This window comes from Lucilia sericata, unplaced genomic scaffold (genome assembly GCF_015586225.1).
Source record: "Lucilia sericata isolate MDLA Ls3-8-SP2 unplaced genomic scaffold, ASM1558622v1 Contig001326F_arrow, whole genome shotgun sequence".
NCBI lineage: Eukaryota > Metazoa > Arthropoda > Insecta > Diptera > Calliphoridae > Lucilia > Lucilia sericata.
The window spans coordinates 30,838-43,479 of record NW_023995271.1 but is presented as its reverse complement, the minus strand read 5'-3'; the positions used below and the strand labels follow the sequence as shown (position 1 = coordinate 43,479).

Here is a 12,642-nt window from a genome sequence, read left to right as displayed (position 1 = left end):
AACACTTTGACTCAAAACTTATATTCTTTCAACTATAACTAAAGACTAAACTATAGTCTAAACTATAGACTAAACTATACACTAACCTACAGACTAAACTGTAGACTAAACTATAGAGTAAACTATAGACTAGACTATTGACTAAACTAGTATGTACTAGACTACACTGTAGACTATATTATAAACTAGCCTGTAGACTGGACTATATAGTAAACTATTGTCTAAACTACAGACTAGACTATAGACTAGACTACAGACTAGACTATAGACTAGACTATAGACTAGACTACAGACTAGACTATAGACTAGACTATAGACTAGACTATAGACTAGACTATAGACTAGACTAGACTATAGACTAGACTATAGACTAGACTATATACTAGACTATAGACTAGACTATAGACTAGACTATAGACTAGACTATAGACTAGACTATAGACTAGACTATAGACTAGACTATAGACTAGACTATAGACTAGACTATAGACTAGACTATAGACTAGACTATAGACTAGACTATAGACTAGACTATAGACTAGACTATAGACTAGACTAATGACTAGACTATAGACAGTAAAGTTTAGACAAGACTATAAAAAAACAGTCTTAAAACTAGAGTATAGAAGTAACTAGTCTACACTATAGACTCGACTATAGTCTCTTTAGTCTAGTCTCTAGTTTAGTCTATAGTCTAGTTTGTAATCTAGTTTATAGTAAAGACTGTAGTCTTGGTTATAGTCAAGTCTGCAGTCTAGTATAATCTATAGTCTAGTCTATAGTCTAGTCTATAGTCTAGTCTATAGTCTAGTCTATAGTCTAGTCTATAGTCTAGTCTATAGTCTAGTCTATAGTCTAGTCTATAGTCTAGTCTATAGTCTAGTCTATAGTCTAGTCTATAGTCTAGTCTATAGTCTAGTCTATAGTCTAGTCTAGTCTATAGTCTAGTCTAGTCTATAGTCTAGTCTAGTCTATAGTCTAGTCTAGTCTATAGTCTAGTCTAGTCTATAGTCTATAGTCTAGTCTAGTCTAGTCTATAGTCTAGTCTATAGTCTAGTCTATAGTCTAGTCTATAGTCTAGTCTATAGTCTAGTCTATAGTCTAGTCTATAGTCTAGTCTATAGTCTAGTCTATAGTCTAGTCTATAGTCTAGTCTTTAGTCTATAGTCTAGTCTATAGTCTAGTCTATAGTCTAGTCTATAGTCTAGTCTATAGTCTAGTCTATAGTCTAGTCTATAGTCTAGTCTATAGTCTAGTCTATAGTCTAGTCTATAGTCTAGTCTATAGTCTAGTCTATAGTCTAGTCTATAGTCTAGTCTATAGTCTAGTCTATAGTCTAGTCTATAGTCTAGTCTATAGTCTAGTCTATAGTCTAGTCTATAGTCTAGTCTATAGTCTAGTCTATAGTCTAGTCTATAGTCTAGTCTATAGTCTAGTCTATAGTCTAGTCTATAGTCTAGTCTATAGTCTAGTCTATAGTCTAGTCTATAGTCTAGTCTATAGTCTAGTCTATAGTCTAGTCTATAGTCTAGTCTATAGTCTAGTCTATAGTCTAGTCTATAGTCTAGTCTATAGTCTAGTCTATAGTCTAGTCTATAGTCTAGTCTATAGTCTAGTCTATAGTCTAGTCTATAGTCTAGTCTATAGTCTAGTCTATAGTCTAGTCTATAGTCTAGTCTATAGTCTAGTCTATAGTCTAGTCTATAGTCTAGTCTATAGTCTAGTCTATAGTCTAGTCTATAGTCTAGTCTATAGTCTAGTCTATAGTCTAGTCTATAGTCTAGTCTATAGTCTAGTCTATAGTCTAGTCTATAGTCTAGTCTATAGTCTAGTTTATAGTCTAGTCTATAGAGTAGTCTGTAGTCTAGTTTATAGTCTAGTCTACAGCCTAGTCTTGTCTATAATCTAGTCTATAGTCTAGTCGTTTAAAGCCAGCTTTAAACGATTTAGATAAGAGGTGGGAAAGAGCAAAATATAAATGTTTGATATCTGTATAAAAAAACTGATAAATCTTCGTAATCTGGGACTGTGTTTGTTGCTCACTAATTTAAACTTTAAAGAATGTATCTTAAATTTCTAAGCTATTTTTCAATTTGGTTTTCATATTGAAGCCTTAAAAATGCTCTAATTTAACTCTTACATTTTTTTAGGTTATTTTTGCTAATTTTTTAAACAAAATATGAGAATTTATGATTATAATGAAAAAGAAGGACAAGCAAAAAAACATCCCTAAATAAGGCAGGATCATCTTTAATCTCATCTGAATATGAGGATTAAAATTGATATACATTTGTTTCCTGTTTTTATTTTGTTGCTTGCTAAAGCAAAAAAAAAAAGTCTAACACATTTACTAATGTCAACTGAGACTTTGTTTTTGTGTTAAAAGATTTAAATAAAACCATAACATAGGAATAGACATTTTTGCACCTTTGCCAATGAAAGAGTGTAGAAATATGTTTATGAAATCATAATAATTCCTGTTACACTAGACAAGACAAGACAACATTTCAATAGTTTCGAATTTACAAAATGTTTATTTTATAGATGTTTCACAGCTCAAACACTTAAAAACTGTGAAAATTATTATTTGTTGTCGGATGAAAAAGATACAAGAGATACGGTTTCGAGTGTGTTTTATAAATATTGCCAATATAGCATGAATGCTACCTGAGTAGCTGCTGATCTTAAACTCAATTTACTTTCTTTACCCAAAAAAATTGATTGGATTGTCTGTCAATCTTTATTTTTTTTGTCATAGAGATATTGCAAATGATAAAGGTGCTATTGTTGTTGTTATTTTAAGCATAGAGTGTGACAAGCCCCTAATTGGAATTATCTATAGACCGAATTTAAGCCTCATTTAGGAAATACTTTGTGGATTTGCGCTTATTTGCTTCCGTTTTAGTTTTTCGCTCTTCTCTTTTTTTTTGGACAAAATCTTTTGTGTGTGTGTGTGTGCGTGTGTTTGTTGAAAATTAGCTCTGGTTGTGTTCATTTGTAGGGTGAGTGATGGGGTATTTAGGGTATTATCCTTTAACGGGGCAGTTAAATTCTGCATATAACACATTTGCGTGTGTGTATGTGTGTGTGCTAAACATTTTTTTGCCTGTTTTTAATTGTCTAATTGATTTGTCAGTCAATTTGAAGAGTTTTAACAGTTTCCCTAAGGGAGAACATTTTTAGCACGAACATCTTTTTTTCTTTAATTAAATAACTTTCCAAACATTTAATTTCGCACCCAAAAACGAATTAATTTTTGGGTGATTTCTTTCTAATTCGGTTGCAATTTTGTGCGGTGTGTGAATATATCTGGCTAAATTTAAACGTCATGAATATTATTTTGGGTTTAATGCTGTAACAGGATTAAGTTACAAAAAATAAAATCTGTTTGAATTTTAATGAAAATGTCTTATAATTGCGAAATTTGATCTAATGCCAAAAAATTGCACACATTTTAAGGGAAAAAAAAAGATAGAACGTAACAAAACATAAACAGATGTGAAAGGATTAAAATTGCCTAAAAATTGTCCTGTAGATTTTGCTACTTACATCCCAAGCATTTGATTTCTCCGTTGTTTCCGTCATAGCAAACGGGCCAAAACGTGTGCCTCTTCTTAAATGCTGTTTAGCTATAACACCAGCACTGCCTCCCGGACCAGAACCAGAACCAATGCCATTTTCGCTTGATTTTAAATCACAGATAGTTTCTTGAAAACGTGTCAATTCTAGTAAAAGCCTTTCAGCTTGTAGTTTACTACTAAATAAATGTTCCATATGGGCTGGTGTATGCGATAATGTATTCGTAAATGTTGTAGAATCAATAAGACCGCCCAATGAACGACTAGTAGGTGAATTACTTTGACTATAACCGTTAAGACGCTGCTGCTGCTGATGATGTTGATGCTGATGATGTGTTTGTGTATTATGATAACTGTTAATATCGTTGGTATTGGTGGACAAACGTAAAGTATTTGTGGAATCGGGTGAGGCCAAATTATTGGGATATTGTTTGAATGCACCACCGAATTCGTAGTCGTCAACTGTGCTGCCTAAAAAAAAGGGATTTAAAAAGAAAAAAATAAAATTAAATAATAAACTAAATAAGTTTCTTTAAACTAGACATAAAGTTATTATTATTTACAAAGAATTTTGTTCTAGGCAACAGAAGAAAATTAATTATAGAAATTGGTACTAAGTGCTAATACTATATCAAAAAGTATTTTTCTGATTCCTAAAGAATTTTGATTCCAAATGGTTTCAAAGTATATCACGCTTATAAATACACAGAATGACAGACATTGATACAGTGCCTTAGATCTTTACAAGGCAACCAAAACTATATAAAAATGACATATATTTTTTCCAGGAAACCCTAAGATAACAACAAAATTCCCATAAAGTTTTGATTCAAGTCAAAAATTTTAATTTTTGAAACCCTCCGGTTTCAAATATGAAAAAAAAAAAATAAAAAATAAAAATTGTAAAATTTTTACACAGAAGGACAGACGTAGCTACAATAACAGGGAACTATATAAAGACATCAAAAATATCTTAAACGATGGATAAAACGATAACAAATACAACGATAAAATAAAACTTCTTTTAGCTATTTGCTTTAAGGAAAAATGTTTAATATATAAAAGGACCGCTGCTAAAAATTAAAAAACATTATTATATAAATTGTATTAGTTTCAGACAGAACGACAGACATTTAAACAACCTATTAGTAGGGGATAATTTAACAGAACTTATATATAATGAACTGATATTTCTATGGGTAATACAACAATGAAATTGAAATTTTAAAATTCTTAAAAACGCTTACAAACTAACATTTCTCATTGGCCTGCTGCTTAAATCCTAAATATATAAAAAATACTTTTTTTCTAGGCAGAATGACGGACGTTCTAACAAAGTGTTAGAATTTTTTGAGGACCTAAAAAAAATATTCCCCCAACAGTTAATTCAATTATATAATAATGATAAAAATTAATAATCTATTAAAATTTTTTTGATATTTTTAAAAAATTATTTTTTATACAAAGCCGCTCTGCCAAAATCCTAAATATATAAAAAAATACTTTTTTTCTAGGCAGAATGACGGACGTTCTAACATAGTCTTAAAATTTTATTAGGACCTAAAAAAATTATTCTCCTAACAGTTAATTCAATTATATATAACAATAAAAATCAATAATTTGCTAAATTTTTTTTTTTGATATTTTTAAAAAATTATTCTTTATACAAATCCGCTGTGCAAAAATCCTAAATATGAAAAAATTACTTTTTTTCTAGGCAGAATGACGGACGTTCTGACAAAGTGTTAGAATTTTTTTAGGACCTAAAAAAAATATTCCTCCAACAGCTAATTCAATTATATATATAATGATAAAAATCACTAATTTGCTAAAATTTTTTGGATATTTTTAAAAAATTATTGTTTATACAAAACCGCTCTGCAAAATTCCTAAATATACAATTTTTTTTTCTAGGCAGAATTACGGACGTTCTAACATAGTCTTAGAATTTTATTAGAACCTAAAAAAATATTCCCCCAACAGCTAATTCAATTATATATATAACGATAAAAATCATTAATTTGCTAAATTTTTTTTGATATTTTTAAAAAATTATTTTTATAAAAAGCCACTCTGCAAAAATCCTAAATATGAAAAAATTTACTTTTTATAAAAAGAAAGACGGACGTTCTAGTGAAGTTTTGGAATTTTTTTAGAACCTAAAAAATATTCCTCCCACAGCTTATTCAATTATATAAAAATTAATAATTTGCTAAAATTTTTTGGATATTTTTAAAAAAATATTTTTTATAAAAAGCCGCTGTGAAACTGTTAAAATTAAAGACAAAAATTATAACTTTTGCACAGAAGGAAGGATGTTCTTACGAAGTCCTAGAATTTAATAAGGACAAAAAAAATATATATTATGAAAAATATTTTGTTTGGAAATCTAATGCTATAAGCAAAATTCTGCTAAATTTAGTATTCAATATAAAATTTTAAGTTTTAAGAGAATTAATAAGAATTTTTTTCATATAGAAAATGAATTTTTAAAAGTTTTTCACACAGAAGGACGGACAGCTTTGCAATATGTTAGAATTGTATTATAAAGCAAAAAATATAACTAAAGATAGCTACTAAGATTACAAATCTAATGATATTATAATTTTTCTCTTAACTTTTTTATTTTGTTATTAATTATATTGTTTTTAACAAGGTTTTTCAATTTACTTGATTAGTACTGCAGAAGTCTAAAAGAACTTTTCCTTTTTTGAATTAAACCGTTTAACCATTTTGATCTTATTAACATATCTTTTACCTTACACTCCATGTAATGTGTGATATATAGCGCCATATCTTCTTAAGAAACAACACAAATCCTTTATCAATATTTATTTATATATGTATGTGTCTATGTATGTTTCCCCTTTACATCAAGTACCTGACAAGGGAGTTGTAATTAGTTCTTTGTAAAAGTGTTTCTTCGTTTTATCTGTTAAATTTCATAAAATTTTGAAAAACAATGTTATTCACACTTGTTTAAGATAAATAAAACACAATAAAAGCGGTGAACCACTAAAACGAGAAAGGTAAGAGATGCTATATTTGCTCTTGTTAGAAATTGTAAAAAAACACTCTAAATAAATAAACTTTAAGATAAATAAGGAACAAAAATTTTAAGCGCCAAATTATTTAACATGATTTAGTTGTGTAAATGTATGTGTGTGTGGTCAGCTAAAAATAAGGAAAATTTCCTTTTAAAAACTTAATTTTCAAAAATTTCTTTTTTAAGTTCTTCATTACTGCAGATTTGCAGTTGTGTGACAGTTTTGTTTTAAAGTACTTTTTTTGTGCTTTTTCCCCCTTAAACTTTAGTTAAACGTTTCAAAATGATAATAAACTATCTGTGTGCATGATTTGCTATTAACACGATTAAACGTCTTGTCTTTTGTCTGTCATCTCTCAATAACTGTCAATCAAGTACTTATTGCGTATTTTCTTAGCTATTGAAATCTAGTTGTCATATGAAGATAGTTGTTAAAACCCAAAAAAAAAAAAAAAAAAATCACTTGATGGACATCACCTGATAATGCCAAATTTTGTGATTTCCTTTAGTGTCAGATTGTTTTAAGATAATTTAACTTGAAATTTTGTTTTTATATTTTAGTATATTAACTATTATCTATTTGTTTAAATGTTGTTTACTTTTTCAAGTACTTATGTACTTATTAGAGTGGCACCAAAAAAAGTACCATTTGTTGAACCAAAAAGTACCTTTCTTTTCTCTTTTATAGTTTATCATTCTAACAAGATATGGCCTGAACTAATTTATAATTCTAGATTAAATTTTATACAAAATTCCAAAAGGTACCCTTTAAAAGAACAAAAAAAAAAAGTACCAAAAGTCCTCTCTTACAGCTTAGCAATCATTCATGTTGCTTTTAATTAATTTTATGTTGATATATTCAATATTTATAACAAAATTCAAAAAGTACCTGATAAAAAACAAAAAAAGTACCAAAAAGTTCCCTTTTTTTGGTACTTTTTTTTGGTTTTTTCGATAACAATTATATTAAAATTCTTATTTCTATATTAAAAACAACCTTGAAATTTAAAAGAAAAAGAATTAGAAATTGAAAATTATAAAAAATTCTTGTTTTGCAAAAAGTACCTTCTTTTAAAAAAAGTACCTTTTTTTCCACTTTTCAACTCAGCAACATACTTTTGCTACATGTAAATTTTCAAAATATTCACAGTTTAAAGTTTTAGGTAACAGAAAAGCTTAAACTTAAACAAATCTGTTTTGAATTGCTTAAAAAGTATGTAGAAAAAGTACCAAATTATTCCCACAAATTTGGTCCCATATAGGGCCTGATATCCACATTCCAAATACTACACTATTTAGTTTGACTAAATTGTAACAATTTTTTAAAATTTTATCAAAATTGTTTTAAAAAGTTCCAATAAACTTTAATGTACCATTTTTAGGCCGTTTTAGGTACTTTTTTCCCACTCCCTATTAAAACAACAATACTGAAAACATTCACTAACATAACGTTAGTCTATTACCCTTAAACCCTTAAACGTTCCAAAAGTACCAGACCGTTACACTTTGTAATAAATCACGTTTAGTATTGTTGTTGTATTTTCTTTATTTTAGTAGATATTACGTTATTGAATTTACCCAATCTTACTCCCCTTAATAGTGGCAATAGTCCGTAAATTGGAAAGAACATTTTTTAAGTTAAAACCAATATTTTAAATGAAAACGTTGGTACTTTTTCCCCTTCCCTGTTGAGACAACTAAAATGTTATTCTGAAAATATTCTGTAACGTAGTGTTAGTCTATTACTAAATATTCATATGTAGAAGGATACATATTTTATAAAATAGTACCAAAAACAGTACTTTTTTCAGATAAACCGAATTTTTTTATAAAAAAAAGCTCAGAAAGTGATGTCAATTTATTTGATAAGTCATTTCAATTATATTTGAAAGAAAATTAATACAAAATTGTTTATTAATTATTAGTCCCCTTGCTGAAACGAATGCTAATACGAAAAAGTACTTTTTTTTAATAAAAACTTTTCCCTCAAAATATTGTTATTAATATAATTTATTTGAAATTATTTTTTAGAAATTTGAGGGGCCTTTCAGGGCCGTTTTCATATTCAATACATATTTAGCTTAAAATACTATAATAAAGCTTTTATTTGTTGAAAACCATTTGTTTTAATAGTTTTGGTAAAATGATGAAAAACTTAACTTTTAAAAAAGTACTTTTATTGTTATAAATCCCTTATGGAGGGGAATTTACGTTTAAAGTATTTTGTTGGAATTTAATTTAAAACAAAACTATTAAAACTTTAATTTGAAAGGCTTAAAAACTCGTTTTATATATTTTGGGTATAAGCAACCTTAATAAAGGGGATTTACAAAAAAAGTACCTTTTTTCTTAGTAGTTTTAGTTTAACTAAAAAAGTACTTTTTTGGAGTTTTTTTTTAATTGAAATCTGTTTAAATTTGGTTTTAATAAAATTTTAAAAAAAAATTAACTTTTTAAAAAAGTACTTTTTTGTTATAAATCCCTTATGGACGGGAATTTACGTTAGATTTCTTTTAAAATAAAACTATTAAAACTTTTTTTTAAAGGGACAACTAGTTTTATATATTTTTTATGAAAAATTTAACTTTTTTAAAAAGTACTTTTTTGTTATAAATCCCTTATTAAGGGGAATTTACGTTAAAAGTATTTTGTATTAAAACTTTATTTTAAAACTTTATTTTAAAGGCACAAGCATCTTGTTTTATATATTTTTGTTATAAAGAACCTTAATAAAGAAAATTTGGAAAAAAGTACTTTTTTTGGTTTCAAAATTTTCTTAACATTTTTGTTAAAATCATTATTTTTAACAAAAAAATTCTGAACCAATCAATTTATGCAAAATATCTGCAATCATGCTGCCATTTAAGTTTTCCGTCTTTCCGACGGCTTTTATTAATATTTTTAGCCACGACTAAGGGACCCTTATTAAGAAGGGGGGAGGGGGGACGTGTTAAAGTTTAAACACTTTTAAAATCCAAAACCTACCTGAGACGGCATAACGATCAAATATCATTTTGTTTGAATATTATTCCACAGTTTTAAAAATTTTTGAGAAATTTTCCTTAAATTTTCGTTGTTTTTGTTTTTAAAATCCTTTTAATTTAGGTTTTTTTAAACTTTGGCACTTTTGTTACACTTATTTAAAATATTTAGTATTTCTATATAATTTTCATAGATTAATTTTTAAACACTAGTTTTTTATTATTATTTTAAATTTTTTATATAATTTTTTTTTCACAAATTTTATCAATTTTAAAATTTTGTTTGTTTTTTTTTTCAATTATTTTCAAAACGGAAGCGTAACAACTGGTTGCGTAAACTCTTTACAATTAAATACTGAATTAGAAAACCACCGCTCAGAAACACAGTAACAGAAACGGAAGAAATTTTATATATATATTTCACATTTAAAAAGAATAATTTGTATCCAAAGTGAAAAAAAAATATATATAATAAATATGACGTCGATGATGATGATGTCTCTCGTTTTTTGAAATAACCGTAGTAGTAGTAATAACAACAAAAACAAATTATGAAATCTACTAGTAAAATATCACAATCACATTATATCCATCTATATAGGATATACACGAATGCGTAGTGTGTCGCGTATTTGACGTGATGACGTCGTGACAGAGAATGAACTGTGTGTGTTGGTTTAATATTAAGAAGATGATGATGTTGTGTTGTGTGTTGTGAGGATGTTGTATGTGAGTGGTGCGATTGTATATTCAATTGTGACCGTTTGTGTTTTTGTCGTTGTCGTCGTGTATCTGTAAAGAGATGAATCTCTTCTAACAAATAAACAAACATTGAGATTGAATTTCAAACAAAAAAACAACAACAGAACACTCACATCAGTAAGGGCAGAATGTATAACCAACAACAACAACAACAACAGCAATAATAAAGGTTTTGCTTGGTGGTGGTTGTAGCCATAGATGATGGGTAAATGCTAACAGTAGAGCATCAACCTATAAGTATCATCCTCAACATCTATATACAACATCAGCAACACAATTATCAACAACAACAAGAAGAACAACAAAACCAACAGTTTAAGAGGGTAGATTGCAGGACGATGTATCGTTATTTCTACTCATACAACTACTCAAAATCCTACACTCACACAGACATGATATGTTGTACTCTTTACATTATAATGAGGATAATAATGATGATGATGATTAAACCAGTTACTCAATCAACTATACTCTCAGTAGGGGTTGTTTCCTATCACAAATTTTTGAGTATATTTAACATTTTACTGTTGCAAAACTAAAATATTCTAATTGGAATTATTTTGATTATTTTTTTTTGTCTCAAAAAGATAATTTTCTTTCTACTAACAAGCACACGTATTTTGTTACGAAAAATTTTTACCGCCGTTTAGTTTATTTGCTAAGAAGTTTTACACCAACTAACTTATGTCCAACAGCAGTAGCTGTATTGCTGTTCAAACCCTAGTCTAGTACACAGATTATACGATATAGGAGAAAAGAAAAAAATATACAAAAAAAAAAAAAGACACATTCGTCTGTTTCAATTTCCCCAACCTCAAAAGCAAAACACAAACGTAAAAAAACATAAAAACCATAAGAATATATTAAAAACCCCACTTTAGCCATCATCCCGCTTAAACCAACGTCTCAGTCCCAAAACCTCAGAAATATTTTTATAACTTTTTTCTTGGTATTCCTTTTTACATTTTTGTGTAAAACAGGAATGGAAAGTTTTATATATTGTAGTAGTTTTTTAGTACCTTTTTTAATATCAAAAACATTTGCTAAACCATAGACCAGTCATTACTTTACACCCTAAACCAGTTAATAGACTTATACATAGCCCCATCCAAAAACTAGACAATAGACTAGTGCATAGACCAGTCTATAGACTAGTCAATAGAGTAATTCATAAGCTAATCCATATGCAACTCCATAGATTAGCCCTTAGACGGGTCCATAAACTAGTCCAAAGAGAATTCAATAGAGACTAGTATCTACAAGTTCATAGACCAGTCGATACACTATGAACTAGTCAATAAACTAGTTCATAGACTAGTCCACACCACAACCAATAGACTTGTCCACAAACTAGTCAACAGAATATCGGACTAATATATTGACTAGTCTATAGACTAGTCCAGAGAATAGTCAATAGACTATACTAGTTCATAAACCAATCCATAGACTAGTCAATATATTAGTCCGTAGACTAGTTTATAATCCATAGACTAGTTCATACACTAGTCCATAGATTTAACCAAAAACTAGTTTACCGACTAGTTCATATACTAGTCAATAGACTTTGCAATTCACTAGTCTATGTAGTAGTCCATAAACCAGTCTATAGACTAGTCCATAGACTAATCAATAGACAAATCCATAGAGTAGTCAATAGACCAGTCAATGGACTAGTCTATAGGTCATAGATTAATCCATAGACTAGTCCGTAGACCAGTCTATAGACTTATTAATAGACAAATCTATAGACTAGTCAATAGACCAGTCAATGGACTAGTCTATAGGTCATAAATTAGTCCATAGACTAGTCAATAGACTAATCAATAGAATATTCAATGGAGTCCATAGACTAGTCCATAAAATAGTCCATATACTAGTCAATAGGCAAGTCAATGGACTAGTCCATTGACTAGTCCATAAAATAGTCCACAGACTAATCGACAAACTAGACCACTAGTATATAGACTAGTCAATAGACTAGTTCATAGACTTGTCAAAAGACTAGGCAATACACTAGTCTATAGAGTAGTCCATAGACTAATCAATAGACAAGTCCATAGAAAAGTCAATAGACTAGTCTATAGTCCATATATTAGTCCATACAATAGTCCCTATATTAATCAATATAGTATTCAATAGACTAGTTCATATACTAGTCAATAGGCTAGGCAATACACTAGTCTATTGAGTAGTACATAGACTAATCAATAGACAAGTCCATAGACTAGTCAATAGACCAGTCAATAGACTAGTCTATAGTCCATAGATAAGTCCA

The 12,642-nt window shown here is 28.5% G+C and overlaps 1 protein-coding gene across 1 annotated transcript in view; it reads right to left on the bottom strand.

The window, feature by feature from the left end:
- LOC119610968 (transcription factor hamlet) overlaps positions 1–9,721 on the bottom strand; it is a 36,785-nt gene extending 27,064 nt beyond the window's left edge. Inside the window, 2 exon segments of the mRNA XM_037966394.1 lie at positions 3,550–4,049; positions 9,610–9,721. Coding sequence (XP_037822322.1) covers positions 3,550–4,049; positions 9,610–9,637 — 528 coding nt within the window. The 5' untranslated portion in view covers positions 9,638–9,721.
- Between the last annotated feature and the right edge of the window lie 2,921 nt (positions 9,722–12,642).